The sequence below is a fragment of the Tribolium castaneum genome, chromosome 9, assembly GCF_031307605.1.
Source record: "Tribolium castaneum strain GA2 chromosome 9, icTriCast1.1, whole genome shotgun sequence".
In the NCBI taxonomy this organism is placed as follows: Eukaryota; Metazoa; Arthropoda; class Insecta; order Coleoptera; family Tenebrionidae; genus Tribolium; species Tribolium castaneum.
In genome coordinates this window covers 10,106,050-10,126,186 of record NC_087402.1, presented here as the reverse complement: position 1 = coordinate 10,126,186, position 20,137 = coordinate 10,106,050, and the positions used below count along the sequence as shown (strand labels likewise).

Genomic DNA, 20,137 nt, shown 5'->3' with positions numbered 1-20,137 from the left:
ACTTCAAAAAATATTAGCTAATGTGATTTGAGAGATATAAAATAACTATTTTACAATTTTATGTATTTTTATTTATTTATTTAGCTAATACCTAACAATATATTTGCAAAAAATGTTCGAACTCGTCGATTTTTTCTTAAATCGCCATATTAGACATAAAATTTTTGTTAGTGTTAGTGTTAGTTTTTGTTTATGAACTATGATGTCATCATCAATTTTTTGGGCTGGCAATTATTATTATAAAGATTAAAAAATAACTTGTGCTGAAACGATATTAATAAATATTTTTTAATAAATAAATATTGATGAATAATCAATAATTACCGAATTGTATCGATATTTTTTAATAATCGATACACCGATAAAAATTTCCAGCCTTATCCTTGACTATAACTAACCTACATCTGCGAATGTGCGCCACTGAATTGAAGCGATAGCAATAAAAGAAGGATCGTTGATATCATAGGTCAGTACCGCAAGTTCATTTTAAGAGTCTTACGAATTAACGACTGACAATTTCAAGTTAAAAAAAATGCCACTTTATTCCTAAGTGTCCACTACAGGGCCAAAAATATTTCATTTTTTCTCTAATACTCATTGCTGAAGAAAAATACGATTAATGTTCAAAGAACATCAATTTTTTTAGTTTTCAGGAATTTTTCCGAATTAAATAAAGCACTGATAGTATTTTAAAAGACTTTGCCCTCTACAGCCCTAGTAGAAGAATGTATCTTGTAAATAACTTTCAAAATTTTTTAACGTGTATTTTCGCCCCTTTAATCGATGAGTAAAGATCAATGTTAAATTTATAGACGATGAGTTTTTCTGAGAATAAATCTAATTACGTATGTATTTTGTAATTAAAAATCAATGATTTTTAAAAAATAAAGTGTTATTTACAAAACGGCACAGTTAATACTTTCAGGGGCTCTCCCCGCGGTTGTCCTTCTTGAGGGGTTCCCTCTCGGGCTCCCTCAAGTCCCAACTTTGCACTTTCCCCGAACACAGGACAAAATAGCTCACGGCTCCGAACCCATAAACCGCGGCCAAAATCCAAAACAGTGGTCGCCAATTTTCGTACGTGTGACCATTTCGTATCAACAACCCAACAATCCTTGTTGAAAAATACACTGTGATTGCTGCAACAGTATTGACTAGACCGCAAATAGTCCCGGAAAAGTTCGGAGAAATGTCCAACATATTCGCACAGTGGCCGGCCACAGCAAACGCATTTATGGCCAAACTGATACAGAACGAAACTAAAACAACCGTGGCTACATCCCCGTAGAAGGCCAAAATCACCATGAATATGCTAGGGATGAGGAAGGCAGTCGTCCCGAAAGTTTTTCGCACCGTGGTTGTCGACAAAGTGTTGGTTTGCAGAAGGCGGTCAGCGATGTACGCACTTCCTAACGATGTCACATAAACCCCTAAAAATTATTTATTAAGACGGGAATTTTTATTGATTTGGCTGACCCCAAGTTGGCAAACTCGCCATCACGCCGTTTTCTGAAATGTCGTAATGCAAAACTTGGTCCAGATAAGACGGTAGTTCCGTTGTTATGGTCATTGTGGTGAAAAAACTGGCCATTTGGGCAATTGCAATGCCCCACACTGGGCCAGACACAAAGATTTTGCGCCAGGGGATATCATTGAACTTTAGTTTAATTTTCACAAAATCTTTTTTGATTTTGCTTTCAATATCTTCCCTTTCCTCTAGCGATATTCTTGGATGTTGTCGTGGCGAATCATAGATAAAATAAAACCACAAAATCGTCCATAAAAGGGCAACACTTCCAGCAGTGTAAAAAATACTGGGCCAGCCGTAATTCGCAATGAGGACACCACCTACAAGAATCTTGTTCATGTCTTGATATTCAGTGGGTGGTATGAATAAAATGAAGTAAATGCTAATGCTACAGAGTTATAGCAAATTCTTAAGTAAATTCTACTCGCTGAAGAACCTACTATTGCTCGAAATATTTACTTTGAACTTTTCGAGAAGTACTAAACTCGTATATCTTACTTGAAAATTTTTGTAGTACCTACTAGACCAAGACTAAGATTTTGCGTGTATTTTTGTAGTATATTCTTCACTTTTATGAAGTTGCTGTTACACGAACTTCGAGTACATGCTACGCGACTAATTCTCATTTATTATTGAAAAATGGGGCCACAGCGTAGCAGGAAAAAAACAGAGAAGAAATTATGATAGAATTTATAAAAGATATTTAAGAAAAAAAATAATTTTGAAAATTTTGTATTTTTCCTAGAAATCATTAGTTTTTGAGTATCGACGCCATTTTTAATTTTGTAAATAGCAACACTCACCTTGTTTACTGTTTTTGATAGTTTACATTTTCATCTTCTCGTTTTTTATCTTATAACAAAAAATTGAAACATAAATTTAATAAAATCAAATAAGAAAATAGCACTAAAAAAAATTAAAAAATTGATAATTACACATAAAGGACTTTATCTTTTTGATTTTGCTTTATTTTATAAGGAGAAATTGTTTGAATAACAGTCTCGCTTAAAGAATCAATCTCAGTCATCGTTCGAAGTAGGTACTACTATGGACAAGTATCTGCTACTAACAAAAAGTAGCATCTACTTCATCCATGAAGTATTTACCCATTGGGTGGTATGAATAAAAATGAAATAAATGCTAATACTAGAAAGTCGTAGTAAATTCTACTCCCTAAAGAGCCTACTTTTGCTCGAAGTATATATTTTGAATTTTCCAAAAAGTACTAAACCCGTAGTATCTTTCATGAAAATTTTTGTAGTACTTACTAGACCAAGAAGTATCGCTAAAACTTCGATTTTGCGTGGGTTTGTAGTATATTCTGCACTTCTATGAAGTTCGAGTACATGCTACGACTAATTCTCATTTATTGTTGAAAAATGGTGCCATAGTGTAGCAGGAAATTGTACAGAGTTAGAAAAAAGATATTTAAGTAAGATTTAAGAACTGTACGAATATGTCTGTCTACTCAAAGATTTTGTATTTTTCTTAGAATTACCTACATTATCACATTACCAAATGCATACTGTAACATTTTTATGCCAAAGCATTCCTTATGTTTAAAGTTAAAAATGTCTGGATATACAAAGCAAGTTTAAAGTAACCCATAAAATTAATATTTTTGTTCATGTTTCAGAAAAATGGTACATTTTGAAACCATTGTAATATATCTGACGGCATTGGTTTTTGAGTAATGATGTTTTTTTTAATTTTTTTAAATGGCCACCGACATTTTTTATTACTATTTTTGATAGTATACTTCTCTATCTTTCTGGCAAGTATAACATAATATTTAAAGTAAATTCAAACAAAAAAAAAATAATGTAAAAAAGTTCAAAACTTATTGATAATTAAATTACACATAAAAGACTTTATACTTTCGATTTTGCTTTATTTTATAAGGGGCCATTGTTTGTTTTGTTTTTTTTAACAAATATAATAATAAAAATATCCGAAAACAATGGGTTACTGTTTTTGATAAGTAAATCGTCAACACCGGAGGGCATCGAGTTAATTTAAATACCGAATGGATTGTGTGTAAAATTTTGACATTTTTAAGATTTTAAAATTGTCCCCTACCTGACAAGAATCACAGTCTCGCTCAAAGAATCAATGGGTGGTATAAATAAAAATGAAGTAAGAGCTAAAACTATAAAGTTGTAGTAAGTTCTTCAAATAAATTCTACTCTTCTGAAGAACCTACTTTTGTTCAAAGTATTTACTTTGAATTTTGCGGAAGGTACTAAACCCGTAGTATCTTCCATGAACATGATTGTAGTATATACTTACTAGACAAAGAAGTATTTGCTAATACTTCAATTTTGTGTGTATTTGTGGTATATTCTTCGAGTACATACTACGCGACTAATTCTTATTTATTTGTTGAAAAAATGGGGCCACACAGGAACAGGAAAATGTAGAGACTTATAGTTTATTTTTTTATATAATCAACTGTCAGTGTCAAAATTCTTATAAAAACCAGACTATATCCACCCTAAAGTTCGTGTCCAAACACTTTTGAAACTGACTGTATTCTGCATTTGACATTTTGAACACCAGATTTGACATTTTTGAAAATTAGACGTTAGTGTTAATCACTAACTAATTTGTTAGTCTAAAGGTGGTCTAAAACAACTAAATGTGTTGTTCTGTGTTTTAATATTGGAGACAACTTGAAAAATTTGTAAATTGAATTTGCTAGATAAAAAATTATACCAACCTTAATTAAACAAATTACTATTTATGATAATGCCAATCTGGCAGCTTTTTGACAGTTGATTATAAAAAAAATCGACTATAGAAGAAATTATGATGAACGAACTTATTAAAAAAGATGTAAGCATTTAGTTATGAACTGTACAAATATAAAAAAATTGTATTTTTCCTAGAAATATATACTGTAACATTTTTATGCCAGAGCATTTCTTATGTTCAGAATTAAAAAAATTAATGTTCACATTTAATGTTCAAAAAAATTCTCGAGCAGGTCGATTTTATTCTTGAAAATGGTACATTTTGACATCACTGTAATACTTGAGCCGTCACTGGTTTTTGAGTAATGTCGTCATTTTTAATTTTTTTAAATGTTTACTATTTTTGATAGTATATTTCTTTATCTTTCTGGCAAGTATAACAAAAAATTGAAAAATAAATTTAAAACAATTAAAAAAGAAGAAAATAACTAATAAGTTATTTTCTTCTTTTTTAATTAATCAATCCGGAAATAATGTTACTGTTGAGGGTAATACCGTTGAAGTATCCTTAAAATATAAAATTTTTGTTATACTGTTTGAAGTGCTTTGGAGTCTAATTGTGAAATCAATTAAATTAAATTAAATTAATGGACAAAATTTACAAAAATTGCATATTACTGTTTTTGATAAGTCAAAAGTCAACACCAGGGGGCATCTAGTTAATTTAATTCCACAATGGACAATTTTAAGATTTTAAATTTGCCACAAACATGACGACAAGAATCACATTTTTTGAAGTAGGTACTACTATGGAGAAGTATCTGCTACTAACAGAAAGTACCTACTTTGAACTGTAGTCTTTTAATCCCAGAAGTAAAGTATTTACTTCAAAAAATAGCATTTACTTCACCCATGAACTATTTAAGTATTTACTTCACCGTACTGTAGTATTAGCATCTACTTCATTTTTATTCGCACCACCCATTATGTCTTGTGTACAGTCCTACCTACAAGAGACGATAAGCCGAACCCAATGGAAGTCGAAGCTAACGCCGTCATAAACATTGAATGTTCTGTTGGTCCGATCCAGTTCGAGACCAGAGGCATCAAAGCGGGCCAACTGGCCCCAATCACAAACCCCATCACAATTCGGGAGACCAACAAGGCGTAGTAGTTGAAAGATGCGATAAGTGGTGTCAGGACGGTTAAAACCGAAGCAACAGCCATTGAATATCCGGTTACTTTACGCGAACCGATTATCTCGGCTAATCTTCCGCTCGGAAATTTCGTGATAGCAAAACCCCAAAAGAAAATCCCGAGTATTTCCTGTTTCTGGCCTTCAGTCCAGTCAAAAGTGTTGGGTTGGTCTTTGGCGACCATTGCGACTATAGCTATGTTAAAAATAGCTTTAACGAACGTATTTACAATAAAACCGCTGGTTAGCATTGCGAATAAAATGCGACGACAAGTGGCAATCTCTAAAATTAACACACCGTTTAATTTGGGATTAATTCTAGTGATAGTTACCTGAAAGTCGGTGCCATCGTGGAGGCATGATTTTAATTGGAATAATTTATCGAAAATGATACGTGCGGTTGCGGTTGTTAATGCGGAGGAAGAGCCAAAGCCGCGAATGCAGATTAGACGAGTTTCGTCAATTTTGTTTACTGGATGCAATTATCGACATTTTTTGACTATATATCGACAATAAATTAATGCTAAAACATTTTTTAAAGATAAAGTTGCGCCTTGAGGCTATTTACCATCAATTGCACTAAATTTATGTCAAAGATAAACGACTGTTCTTTGCAAAACGATAACAATTTGTTTTGATTTATCTCCTTGCTGAGACATAGGAAAAGATTTACAATATTTTTATTACTTTCAGTGTCATCGAAACTGCAGTAACAGTGGCTTACCTTTATTTGTTATCCAGCAGGGCCAATGTTCTACTAAATGTGATTTCTGAACTTGTATTTTATTGGACGACTCAAATATTGTAAAAATAAATGTTAAATTAACATAGATTATTTTTATAATCGAATAAAATTATAATCAAGTTTATCACAAGCTAAAACTTAGTGACGTTGTTTCGACATAATTACTCTTTTAATAATTATACATTTACATATACCTACGTCATTTTTAATAATTTTTAGGACAGTGAGCCTAAATTCAAATTCAAAGAATGAAATAAAAACTACCAAGAGAATAAGGTATAAAAGAATAATACAAAAATAATGCTAAAAAGATATGTTAAGCTGAAAATTATTATAACTATTATTTGGCTTTTAAAATGTTTTGACAGAGCAGAATTCATTAAAGAGATGAACATTAAAAATTAAATGGTAATTATTAAAATTCATTAGGTACCATGTTGATGTCATATTCAGTTATTTTGTTCAGCGAACAAAAGATCTTCTCATTTAATGTTAAGTAGTGTAGGATTTATGGTCGAGACTTTTTTTATTTTTAAAGCATGAGTTAGGTGTATGGATATATGGCTTTTTTGAGACCAAAAAAAGTGCCGAGAAATCGAGGTAAAGTGAACGGTTTTTCTCATTATTTGGCTTATTCTTTGTTTAATTAAAAATGTTAAGTTAACCAGGACCTTTGGGTCAGTCTGTATGAAAATCGGGACAAATTAGGACATGAGCATAAAAATAAGACAAAACTGTAAAAAATTAAACCTGTCCTGGGTAGATCAGGACGGTCGATCACTTTATTCTATTTCCACTAAAAAATTATAACGTAAACGTCGAAATTAAACGAATCCATGAAATAAGCCCATAAGAAAAAAGCCCACAAGATAAATGCTCACACGGAAAAAAGCTCACAGCGAAAAACAGAAATACAGAAATAAACGCACTGAGAAAAAACTTCACATGGAAACAACCCCACATAGAAAAAAAGCCTATACAGAATAAAACCCACAAAGACAAAAGTCCACCTAGAAAAAAAAACCTCAATGAAAAAATTCCAACCAGAAAAAAACTCACATGAAAATAGCCCAGAAGGAAAAAGCTTACGGAAAAAATAACTCACTGAAAAAAAAATCTCTGTAATCATGGATAGATTTATAAGTTTATAGTTATTTAGGTAAAAATAAAAATATTTTAATATTTTATAATTAGTTTTTGCTACAATCCTTCAAGAAAAGAATAAACTATGATAATCAAAAGCGTAACCATTCAATTTTTTTAGACAAAGACATCTCAATTTTATTTGTTGTAATTCTTTTGTTTTACTTACAAATTTAAAATTTTGGAAAACTGATATAGCTGATATAGCTTCGACGTGTAGCTTAATAGCTTAGATTGAGTAATCTCTCCGCATTTCTCATTCCTTTTGGAATAATTTGTTGAATGGATATTCTTGCAAATTATGAATATCAACACTGTATACCGTATGATAGGGAAAGATTTAGCAAAAATTTGACGTTGGGTAGGGAATAGGAAAACGCATTGGAAAGTAAAATTTTTGTATATCGAAAATGTTTTTCCAAAAAATTTTTTTGGTCACAAATTTAAAGAACCGCTGAACCGGAATGATAAAAATTAGCTTATTTCTTTCAAAAAAATTTTAATTTTTATTTTAACTGAATTTAAATAATTGAATGTTAGAATCATGAACAACAAAAATTATTGTCAACAAGACAAAATTATCCGATACTTGTAATGTTGAAAAGGTAATCAAGTAAGATTTTTTTTTTATGTATACCTAATGAAAATATTTCTAGTGTTTTTTTTTTAATAATTTTTAAACCAGAAAAGTATCGGTGCTCTTTTACAACTCCCCGCACTAATGCCTATCGTGAGTTTGAAAAAGATGCCACAAAATGATTTTTTTTATATGAGTTATGAAAGTAGAATATGAAAAAAAAACAGTTTATGAATGAATAGGAACTAGAGAAGAAACGTGATAGCTTATTCTTTCTCCATGGGTTTTTGATATACCTATGTATATTTTTTGTGTGAGCTTTTTTCTACGTTAGTTTTTATTTGTGTGGGCATTTTTCTGTGTGAGCTTTTTTTCTGTGGATTTTTTTCTTGTGGGTTTTTATGTTTGTGAGCTTTTTTCATGTCCGTATTTTTCATATGTGCTTTTTTTTCGTCACCGTAAGATTCACTATAAAATGTGACTAGTAACTAATTTTTCAACTCAAAACACGATTTTTTTTAAAACTAATTATCGTTGAGCATTTTAGCATTTTTGAGGGATTTAAGAAATTTCTAATAGGTAATTGAATTAACTAAATAAGATTTTATTATTGAATACATCAATTAATACATTTGGAGTTTATGCTACAATAAAATATGTAGATATAAAAGCCTCAGTTTACCTAATATAAGTAGATACATCAGTCAAAATCAAAAAACCTGAACATTATATTTATGGCACACTTTTCTCACTGAGCAGTTGCAGCTCATTATTATTTTCGTAATTCTTTGTCTTCCTCTCTTGCATCTTGTGTTCGTCCCACTTCTGCAAATTGCCGGAGCACAAAACCAAATAAATAATAGTCGTGGAGAAATAACTCCCAAACAAAATCCCAAAAAGGTATCTCCATTCTTGGAACGTGTGATCATTCCGCAACAGTTGTGCCACAAGTTTGGTGGAGAAATAGGCACTAAAAGCTGAAACGGTGTTCACTAAACCGCAAATCGTCCCGGCATAGTTGTGCGAAATGTCCAAAATATTTGCACAATGACCAGCTGTACTAACCGCGTTGACGGTCAAACTGATGGTAAATCCGGTCAAAGCGACGGCTGTCGAGTCCCCCCAGAGGGCCAGACTCAGCATGCAAAGGCTTGGGATTAAAAGTGAGACTGTTTCGAATAGCTTTCGGATGGTTGTGGTTGACAAACGGTTCGATTTGCGTAAACCATCGGCCAGGTATCCCGAAGTGAGGGCTGCGAAGTATCCGCCCCAGTAGGGCATTCCGGAAAAGAGCCCGTTTTGTTCAATGTTCACGTGGAGCACTTGGTCCATGTATGACGGCCCTTGGGTGCACAGGGTCGTAAAGCCGAAAAAAGTGGCCGTTTGGCCCGCCACGATGGCCCACACTGGGCCAGACGTCACAATCTCCTTCCAGGGAATTTGGCTGAAGTGTAGTCGCTTTGGCTTGGAACTTTTATCGATTTGGCACTCCAACAGGTGTTTTTCATGCAGCGAAATCCTTGGGTGCTGCTGGGGTGAGTCATAGATGAGGTAGAACCAGGCAAAGGACCATAAAAGCGAGACACCTCCGGCAAGGTAAAACACACTTTGCCACCCATATGCTGCTATAATGAAACCACTCAGATGGTAAGTCAGGGCTACTCCAATTGCGCTGGATGCCAGGCATGAGATAAACACGGAATGTTCCTTCGGGGGGATCCATTTGGCGGCCAAAGGCATAATTGCGGGCCAACTGGCCCCAATCAAAAACCCCATCATCACTCGGGACGTCAGCAAGACGTAATAATTCCAATAGCAGATGATCGGTGTCAAAATTGTTAAAATTGAGGCTAGAACCATCGACCAACCCGTCACTTTACGCGAGCCGATGGTTTCAGCCAGTCGGCCGCTTGGGATTTTCGTGAGGGCGAAGCCCCAAAAGAACAGGCCCAAAATATTCTGCTTCTCTCCCTCGTTCCAGTCGAACAAATCGGGATTTGTGTCGTTCTCCTTTCGGACCATTGCCACGATTGTTATGTTGAAACTAATTTTCAAAACTGCGTTCATTACGAACGAGCTGAAGACCATGAGGCATAATATGCGCCGGCAATTCAAAATTTCTATAAAACAAATGTGAATTTTCTACTGAAGAAATTAGATTAACCCACCTGATAATTTATTCAAGCAAGACATTTTGGTCTGTTACTCGTGTTTATCTGGACGTGGTTTCTCTTCTTGTATCAATTATATAGCTAGAGTGTGGTGTAATTAATTTTTAAATTTATTGGTATTTTTTATCTTTGCAAATTAAATAACTCAAGTTTGGTTAAGGTTGGCGTCAAGTGGCCCTGCTTGCGCCTTTATCGGGCTAATTAGCAGTGTTTGGCGGTACTTTTCGTAGATTGCAGAAGAATAAACAAATTAGAATTTCGAAGGAAGTAAAGGTCAAGGTTTTTCATTTTTTGAAAAATACTTATTTGTCGGAATATTAGGAACAAATTCGTGTAAGTTCTTCTCATAACTTTTTTTGTTAATGTTACTTTCTTCTAGGGCTCGTATCTACACATAGGGTGTGTAATCGGTCTATAACTTTTTTGCTATTTAAAATATTGCCATGCCGTTTTCAATATACAATAGAGTGTTGTATACAGGGTGATATTTTTTAAATAGAACACTCTTATATATTTTTGCAAAATTAGATTCTACGTAAAAAAATAATGTAACTTTATTATTATGGATCTATCTCTTTTCGTTTCGGAATTATTCAACTTTTTGTTATAAGAAAGATCAATTTTTGAAAAATCACTGCGAAGTCGCTTATAAATATTTTCCAACAAATTTGCATCTAAAAAATTTAGAATAAGTTAGAGTTTTAGAAAATAGTAGATTTTTTCTTGAAACACGGAAATAATGTACAGGGTGTGTCCAAACGCAAAAACTTGAATAACTTTTTTATTCGATAGCATTTTTCTAGTGATATGCGGTTTGTACAGTAAATTTACAATATTTCTTAGTGTTTAAAAAATTTAAAAAATATTTTTTCTCTTATAGGTATTAATAATGTTGCTTATTGTATAGATAGAGCAGAAGTAGTACACCTTTATTCTACAAGTAGTTACTATGGTGCGTTATTTGATTTAGTTATTTTTTATCTTACTAATAGAATAAAGTGGCCATTTGGTGATTTTTTTTAATCTACTAGTGATTTTTTTTATTCTGTTGATAATGTTCTTATTCTATCGTTAAAAAGATTTAACAAAAATTTCTTAATATATCAATAATAAGAGAAAATGTTGTATTATACATGTAAAGAAAAGATGGCATTATCTGCTCGTGCTTTTCTTTCCTTGTATAATAAACTACTATTATTTATTTTATTAATAATTCTTAATGAATGAAGTTTATTTATGTATCAAGTATTAATTAGATTACTAATGTAATTAGTCACATTAGTACATGTCAAAAAATACATTACCATTTGATTATCAGATTCTGAGCTAACAAATTTTTTGGAATAAGATATTTTTTTTGAAAAATTTCGAAAAACCATTTAAATTTGCTATGCAAACCCTGTATCATTAGACAGTTTATCAAAAATAATATTGATACACAAAAAATATCATGGTGTTTCATTTGAAAAAAATGAGTTATGCGTTTTGGCACACCCTTTACATTATTTTCATGTTTTAAGTAAAACTCGACTATTTCCTACAAGGTATTCTGAGTTTTTATGTTCCAAATTTATCGTAAAATATTCATAAGCGACTTCGCAGTGATTTTTCAAAACTTGGTCTATCGGATGATGAAAACAGTTCCCAATGCACATTCCGAATGACACCAAAAAAGGGCTTCTTTTAGGTGAAATCTTAGAATTGTTACCTTCAGGAAAGTTTTTATATTAACATCTGATTGATTTTGTCAACAGATTTGTGGCACCTAACTTAAGACTTGGTTTTGTTTGCATAATGTTTCTGTATGAATTTGTAAAAAATTAGATGATTTTTAGGTTTTTTACGATTTTTGGCTAAACCGCACTTAGTACTTTAAGTTCCAACAAGAATAGTAATCGAAACCTATGTACTACGTTAATTTAAAGGCAATAAAATAAGCTTTCCAAGGATATACAGGGTGTTAGGGAATAGCTTATCAATATTTGGTATGTGAATTTGTCATTTATCATGATCAGGCGAGTTAAAAACCCTTATATCATTTTTCCAAAAAGTGCGTACTTTTTGCAGAAATTTTTATTAATCCACCGGTTGAGAGCCACTCTGTGGCTTATGGTAGTTTATTAGCATGGGCATCTTGAGAATTTTTCAAAATTGTGGCTAACATGTTCATTTGTGTAAGTGATTAGAATTCCCAGTCCTGGCAAATAGTTTTTTTTTCATAAAATTTAATAACAAAATACAAACTGAAATAGAAGAATAACGTAGTGGACCAAAAAGTGAATTTACCTCTGCTGTTTTGTCAATAATATTAAAATTTACGCTAATTTTTATAATTCTAGTTCAGCTGTACTCAAAATTTAGGACTTTAATTTCAGAACGATTTTTTGGGAAAACTATGCATTTTGAATTCACATAAATTTTGCTTAATCGATTTGTCTTTGCTAAACCTTTGCCTAACACGCTGTTTAACTTGTCTCATTAGCATATAACGCACTTTAAAGGTCTTTTTGATTCTCTGAAGATAAAAGTGGCAAAACTTTCTTTCCAACGTAATAAAAGCAAAACGTGATTAATAACAAAATTTATTCAAGATTTTGGTTCAAATTTTTCCTCTTTAGTGGCCTTATTTCTTCTCTCCCTTCATTCGTCTTGACCGAATCCCAACTTTGTTTTTCCCCCGAGCAAAAAATCAAATAAACCCCAGTAGCAACCACCTCAACTCCGAAAACAATAGCAAAAACGAAACGCCATTCTTTAAAAGTGTTGTCTTTTCTGAGCAAAGCTGTGACCATTTCCGTCGAAATGTACGCCGTAAACGACGAAAAAGTGTTAACTAGACCACAAATGGTCCCTGCGAAGTTCGGTGAAACGTCCAACATGTTTGTGCAATGACCGGCGCTTGAAATGGCACAAGTTGTGATCGAAATTGTAAAAAGAGTGACAGCAACTGGGGTCAAATACCCCCAAAACACTAAAAGTAGCATCGAAAAGGCCGGAACTAGTAATCCGACTGCCTCGAAGATTTTTCGAACAGCTGTTGTGGACAATTTCCCACTTTTGCGCAAATAATCAGCAAAGTGACTTGAGGCTAGGGACAAAAAGTAAGCCCCGAAGTAGGGAAAACCGGCAAAAATCCCTATTTGTTTGATCTCCAAGTGGAGGACTTGGTCCATGTAGGAGGGTATTTCGTTACTCAGAGTCATATAACCGAAGAAAACTGCAATTTGACCTGCGGCAATGGCCCACACGGGGCCAGACGTCAAAATACTGATCCAGGGAATTTCACTCAATCTCACGTTTCGGATTTTTACGTCTCTAATCTGGCTCTCGATCAAATCTTTCTCTTCTGGTGAAATTCGAGGGTGTTGTTGGGGCGAATCGTAAATTAAACCAAACCAAAGTAGCGACCACAAAGTTGATACGCCCCCAAAAACATAAAAAACACTTTTCCAACCTAGTGCAGAAATGAGGAACCCGGAAACCTGGAACGCAATCCCCGCTCCCACAGCTGTGGAGGCGATGCAAGAAATGAAAATTGTTTGCTCATGGGGTGGTACCCACCTTGCCGCCAAGGGCATAACAGCCGGCCAACTAGCCCCCACAAGAAAACCCATCAAAACGCGAGAAGATAAAAATATGTAATAATTTGATTTAGAAATCCAAGGAGTGAGAATTGTGAGAATTGAGGCTAGCAACATGGAGTAACCCGTAACTTTTCGCGAGCCGATTACTTCAGCTAGACGTCCACTGGGGATTTTAGTTAGGGCAAAACCCCAGAAAAAAATCCCGATGAGTTCCTGGCGCTGGTTTTCGTCCCAGGCAAAAATTTCCGCCGTTTGATTGGTCTTCTTGGTCATTGCGACCACTGCAATGTTGAAAACGGTTTTCAGGACCGCGTTTACGATAAAACCACTTACAGACATTATGGTTAAGATTCGGCGGCAGGTCAGCATTTCTAGAATTTTTCGGATAATTAAGCTAATTCTAAATATTGTAACACAAACCACGGATGGGAGGCATTGCGTTTCTGGCTAAGACCGGAATGTGATAAAGCAACTAGAATTATTGACTGTTTAGTTCTTAAGATAAGTTTTAGTGTCTAGATAATTTTTTATTTATTACAACTTTTCTAACAAAAATTCCATTTTGCTGGTTTTGTTGAACAAAATATTGAATAAATACCGAATCCGATGAGACAAATTCCGGCCGTGATCTAGAAAGTGTACTTTCAGTCATCGAGAGTGTGTCCATTTTGAAGTAAAAGGGCGGTAATTTTCGCCGATGAATACGCTGCGATTGCGGCAAAAGTAAAAACCCACCCTGACACAAATCCTGAAAAGTTTGGTGCAACTTCTACTATGCTTGGAAGGTGACCACCAACAATAGCTCCATTAAACAATTTTGCACTCATTAAAGTCAATAAAGACACAGCTAAACTGTGTCCAAAGATTGCTTGAATTGCCAGACAACCGACAGGAACCAGCAATCCTAAAGCTTCAAAGATTTTTCTAGTTGTACCAACTGACAATTTCCCAGAGTTTAGCGAATAATCGGCTAAGTTTCCAAAAAGTATCGTTACGAAATATTTGCCTAAAGGCGGTAAACTTGCAAATAACCCGACTTCGGTAATGTCGTATTGCAAGACTTCACTTAGATAAGTTGGTACCTCATTGGTTAAAATGGCATAAAGGTAAAAATTTGCCACTTGAGCTATGACTATTGCCCAGACTGGGCCAGAAGTGAGAATGCCTTTCCATGGAATTTCAAATAAACTATATTTTTTTATTTCAAAATTTGCAATCGTTCGCCTAATTTGAATTCTTTCGTCGAGAGTTATTCTGGGATGTTCATTTGGACTGCCGTACACCAAGTAGAACCAAACTCCAACCCATATCAGTCTTACACTTCCGACAAAGTAAAAAATACTAACCTAGACAAACAGAACAATATATTCAAAATATTGTAACACAAACAACGGATAGGAGACATTGCGTTTCTGGCTAAGACCGGAATGTAATAGAACAACTAGAATTATTGACTGTTTGGTTCTTAAGATAAGTTTTAGTGTATGGATAATTTTTTATTTATTACAACTTTTCTAACAAAAATTCCATTTTGCTGGTTTTGTTGAACAAAATATTGAATAAATACCGAATCCGATGAGACAAATTCCGGCCGTGATCTAGAAAGTGTACTTTCAGTCAACGAAAGTGTGTCCATTTTGAAGTAAAAGGGCGGTAATTTTCGCCGATGAATACGCTGCGATTGCGGCAAAAGTAAAAACCCACCCTGACACAAATCCTGAAAAGTTTGGAGCTTGGAAGGTGACCACCAACAATAGCCCCATTAAACAATTTTGCACTCATTAAAGTCAATAAAGACACAGCTAAACTGTGTCCAAAGATTGCTTGAATTGCCAGACAACCGGCAGGAACCAGCAATCCTAAAGCTTCAAAGATTTTTCTAGTTGTACCAACTGACAATTTTCCAGAGTTTAGCGAATAATCGGCTAAGTTTCCAAAAAGTGTCGTTACGAAATATTTGCCTAAAGGCGGTAAACTTGCAAATAACCCAACTTCGGCAATGTCGTATTGCAAGACTTCAGTTAGATAAGTTGGTACCTCGTTGGTTAAAATGGCATAAAGGTAAAAATTTGCCACTTGAGCTATGACTATTGCCCAGACTGGGCCAGAAGTGAGAATGCCCTTCCATGGAATTTCAAATAAACTATACTTTTTTATTTCAAAATTTGCAATCTCTCGCCCAATTTTAATTCTTTCGTCGGAAGTTATTCTAGGATGTTCATTCGGACTGTCATACACCAAGTAGAACTAAACTCCGACCCATGTCAGTGCTACACTTCCGACAAAGTAAAAAATACTAGCCCAGCTACACAGATCAATATGTTCAAAATATTGTAACACAAAAGACGGATGGGAGACATTGCATTTCTGGCTAACACCGGAATGTAATAAAACAACTAGAAATATTGACTGTTTGGTTCTTAAAATAAGTTTTAGAATTTAGGTAATTTTTTATTTATTACAACATTTCTAACAAGAATTCCATTTTGCTGGTTTTGTTGAACAAAATATTGAATAAAAGCCGAATCCGATGAGGCAAATTCCGGCCGTGATCCAAAAAGTGTACTTCCACTCGTCAAAAGTGTGTCCATTTTGAAGTAAAAGGGCGGTAATTTTCGCCGATGAATACGCTGCGATTGCGCCAAAAGTAAAAACCCACCCTGACACAAATCCTGAAAAGTTTGGAGCAACTTCTACTATGCTTGGAAAGTGACCACCAACAATAGCTCCATTAAACAATTTTGCACTCATTAAAGTCAATAAAGACACAGCTAAACTGTGTCCAAAGATTGCTTGAATTGCCAGACAACCGGCGGGAACCAGCAATCCTAAAGCTTCAAAGATTTTTCTCGTTGCACCAACTGACAATTTCCCAGAGCTTAGCGAATAATCGGCTAAGTTTCCAAAAAGTATCGTTACGAAATATTTGCCTAAAGGCGGTAAACTTGCAAATAACCCGACTTCGGTAATGTCGTATTGCAAGACTTCACTTAGATAAGTTGGTACCTCATTGGTTAAAATGGCATAAAGGTAAAAATTTGCCACTTGAGCTATGACTATAGCCCAGACTGGGCCAGAAGTGAGAATGCCTTTCCATGGAATTTCAAATAAACTATACTTTTTTATTTCAAAATTTGCAATCTCTCGCCCAATTTGAATTCTTTCGTCGGGAGTTATTCTAGGATGTTCATTCGGACTGTCGTACACCAAGTAGAACCAAACCCCGACCCACATCAGTGTTACACTTCCGACAAAGTAAAAAATACTAGCCCAGCCACACACATCAATAAGGTATCCACCAATTAGAAAAGTGAAACCTACACCAAAGGCAGAGGCTTCCATACTTGACAAAAATTTCGAAGACGGTGTAGTGGAGTACCAATTGGCTGTGATGGGTAGTAAACATGGAAATATGCACCCTTCTAACACCCCAGTCATCAGTCTTGTGCCCAAAAGTGCGTAATAATCCCACTGTACAATAAAAGGAGTTGCGAGAGTTAAAAGAGCAGCCAGGATGGTACTAAACCCGACTACTTTTCTTGCCCCAAATGTGTCAGCCAATCTTCCACTTGGTATTTTCGTAATCACATATCCTAGGAAAAAAATGCCCAAAACCTCGTGCTTCTCATCCACATTCAAATTAATCGAAGTACCATCCTCTTCAAACATCGCAACTATGGCAATGCTGAAAGCCGAACTAATCATTGAATGTGTCATAAATCCGAAAGCCAAAACAACGTATAAAATTTTCCGGCATGTTAATTCTAAAAGGGCCATAAAATAAATTAGAAGTAAACAAAAATACCGACCTGATAACAGTAAATTTGACAAATTTACCATCTTCAAGTCAAGTTCAGGCACACGCTACACATTTTAGTACTTTTGCCCTGATAAGAATTTTGCGTTGTCCGCAATTAAAACGCAAGGTGACTCGTGATAACAAGTAGTTAAAAACTATGAAAATTGTGGATATTTGTGGTGGTGCGTGGATTAATTCCTGCCATCAAGTGAGTATAAAACTCGAGCTTAGATTCATGGGAAGACTAGTTCAGCCACACTTGGGCCTTTTACGATGCTTTTAACAGCTTTTAACATTCTTCAAGGGGCTTGGACAAAAGCAACCTTCATTTAATTTAAGCAATTAAGGCCGAACTTTCAATCAGACCGCCGTGAAATGCGTCGCTTCCAGACGAACTGAAGGGTGTGTTGTATTGTTTGTTCCCCTCTGGGGAATTTGTCCGCAGCAGACGCTCGAAAATCGATCAGTGGCGAGACTCCAGTGAATGAATTTTGATCGTAAACAAATGGCATATCGAAGCAATTATCTGATTTACAAGCCGTGATAGAATTGTTGAGGCAACTAACAATGTCTTTCGATTGTCTAGACGAGAGGTGCTCACAATGGGTGCTATCCCACACAGACTGTGACATTGATTCGTACATAATCCGGTTTATACCAATGAATATTTGTAATGTTACGACCGAATTTAAATGAAGGGAGAAATTACGAATTGTTAAGTGACGAGTCGGACTGTTCTACTTATTTAAATTATTGTTCAAGTGACGCACTGCGGTCTTCTTTAACCAATAAATTGCAAAACAGATCGCTGAGTAGCACACTCATTCTTAACTGCGTTTAAAACCAATTAGAAGAGATAACACTGGAAGTAGGACTTTTCTCAGATTCTGCTATTTATCTTTTTAATTATAAACAATTATTTATGATTAAATGTGGAGGGCACGACAATGAGAAAATGTTTAAAGGTTAAGCCGTTGAAAACAAACAATAGACGCAGCAGGAGCCTTTCATTATTTTTCCTGGTTTTAATGTTAGACTGATTGAAAAAGTCATGAATTTTTGAACAGAGCTGAAATATTTTCCGTCTTGTATGAGTTCCTGAAGCAATTTGAATAAAACAATAGCCGCGGTCGTAAATCAACTTATTTGTCTCGTTAAATAAATACTTTTGAACCCGCTGTGAGAATAAATAATTGTGTTAGTGCACGAATGGCTGCTTTTTGTTTTATTTGAGCGTATTCCTACAAGACTCACAATTTCGATAAAAATTATTAAAACCTCACTTGCATCAAGTACAAATTTCTAAAGCGATAAAAGGCGTTAATAAAATATTTCAATTTCTATGTAACTTTGTGGTTAATAATAAAATATGACTGGCGTTTTAGCACAATTAGTCCGAACCCGAACAATAAAAAGATGCAAATAAAACGGTAATGAACTACAAAAGCGAGAAACTAGCACTTGAGTCGAAACTGAAGTGAAGGTCGGATACGTGCAGAATACCCGAAAGGTGTTTTCTTCGGTATTACGGTTATCGAATGGCATTGTTTCTTATCAAGATTTGTGAATTTGTGAATAAATCTTGGGGGTTTAGCGGAAAATCGATTTTCCGGTTCAATGTTCAATTGCAAGGAATGGGAGAGAATTGTGTTTTATCACCATTTGCATGGCAATTTCTGTGTCAGATTGTCACACATGGAGAGAGCTTCTTGTTTAAATTCCAGTGGGTTGTTATTCAGTGACCCGTGAGCCATAACGTTCAAGATTAGTTCCGTGACAATTCCATAATTATTTAGAATTTGGAAACAGTGTCGGTACCTGCCGTGATTTCCAATTAGCAATAAAAACGGAAAAGTCATAAAATTAAAAATAAATCATTAATTACTACCGAGTTTATTACGCACGATACACGCATGAATTTGGCTGTAAAAGTGCTACTTTTCCCCAGGTTAACTACCTGTTGAAAGCCACGACGGCTTAGGACTGACATAATTTTAAAAAATGATAAATCATCGATTAACAAATCCGGATCCGTTACAATTCTGTGGTTTTATTAAACAGGTGCGGACAAATCGGTGAAAGTAACTGCAATTTTTCAGTTGTAACCTGACATTGAAATCTCCGATAAAATTCGCATTCTTACAAAAAATGAAGAATTTTAGTGATTCATAGTTTATGGAAAAATAGTCACGAACTATTCTATATTTGCGCAAATACGTTACATTCAAAGATAAAGTTCTAGTCGAGTCGATTTGGTCGTGAAAGTGTTATTGATGTATTCATAAATTCGGTGCCGCATTGAGGAATGTGTAAGTAGTGTTTTTGGTCAGCTTCCGGAAGAATGCGGTTGCTTTTGAACACTTATTGCGAAATTTCATCGAAAAAGTTCGTTATCAGTGAAAGTAGAAGTAATGCATTATTAGCATTGACCTACTCCCTAGAGAAAAATTCTTCGCAGGCAGTGACAGTGTTGGGATGACCATCTTTGTAAACAAACAAAAATTATTACTAACTAATGTAAAGCTGGAATTATGTAATTCTCCAGTTGCCGGACTAGACTTGTATTGAAAAATATTCAAAATTAATGAACTTTGTTGCAAATATGTTTTTTCATGACTCTTTCCACTGTACCGTCTGTTCGCATTCATAATACGGTAATATTGCAATAAATTACCGTTGAGCGAACATGTAAAAGGTGTTCC

The 20,137-nt window shown here is 34.6% G+C and overlaps 5 protein-coding genes across 7 annotated transcripts in view; 1 reads left to right on the top strand and 4 right to left on the bottom strand.

The window, feature by feature from the left end:
* The window catches only part of DAAM (Dishevelled Associated Activator of Morphogenesis), a 44,294-nt gene that overhangs the window by 2,165 nt on the left and 21,992 nt on the right, over nt 1-20,137 (top strand). The gene's annotated exons all lie outside the window — the stretch shown is intronic.
* On the bottom strand, nt 121-6,067 carry LOC659168 (sialin). Its single transcript, XM_965495.4, has 5 exons — nt 5,985-6,067; nt 5,749-5,939; nt 5,229-5,699; nt 1,477-1,848; nt 121-1,430 (listed from the first exon to the last, which is right to left on the bottom strand). The coding sequence occupies exons 2-5, from the start codon at nt 5,774-5,776 to the stop codon at nt 922-924; spliced, it is 1,380 nt and encodes a 459-aa protein (XP_970588.2). The 5' UTR covers nt 5,777-5,939; nt 5,985-6,067; the 3' UTR covers nt 121-921.
* Nucleotides 8,465-10,150, bottom strand: LOC659088 (sialin). Its single transcript, XM_965420.4, has 2 exons — nt 10,050-10,150; nt 8,465-10,001 (listed from the first exon to the last, which is right to left on the bottom strand). Exons 1-2 carry the CDS (start codon nt 10,072-10,074, stop codon nt 8,614-8,616), a joined length of 1,413 nt encoding a protein of 470 aa, XP_970513.2. The 5' UTR covers nt 10,075-10,150; the 3' UTR covers nt 8,465-8,613.
* On the bottom strand, nt 12,631-15,177 carry LOC659007 (sialin-like). Of its 3 annotated transcripts, none has more exons than XM_064359043.1 (3): nt 14,057-14,082; nt 13,970-14,007; nt 12,631-13,917 (listed from the first exon to the last, which is right to left on the bottom strand). In XM_064359043.1, exon 3 carries the CDS (start codon nt 13,907-13,909, stop codon nt 12,635-12,637), a length of 1,275 nt encoding a protein of 424 aa, XP_064215113.1. In that variant the 5' UTR covers nt 13,910-13,917; nt 13,970-14,007; nt 14,057-14,082; the 3' UTR covers nt 12,631-12,634. The 3 variants fall into 3 exon arrangements, with proteins under 3 accessions (XP_064215113.1, XP_064215114.1, XP_008192799.2); XM_064359044.1 differs by having other exon boundaries at nt 13,974-14,007; nt 14,057-14,073; XM_008194577.3 differs by having other exon boundaries at nt 12,631-14,007; nt 14,057-15,177.
* LOC658935 (sialin) lies at nt 16,068-17,623 on the bottom strand. Its single transcript, XM_015979381.2, has 2 exons — nt 17,446-17,623; nt 16,068-17,400 (listed from the first exon to the last, which is right to left on the bottom strand). Exons 1-2 carry the CDS (start codon nt 17,474-17,476, stop codon nt 16,106-16,108), a joined length of 1,326 nt encoding a protein of 441 aa, XP_015834867.2. The 5' UTR covers nt 17,477-17,623; the 3' UTR covers nt 16,068-16,105.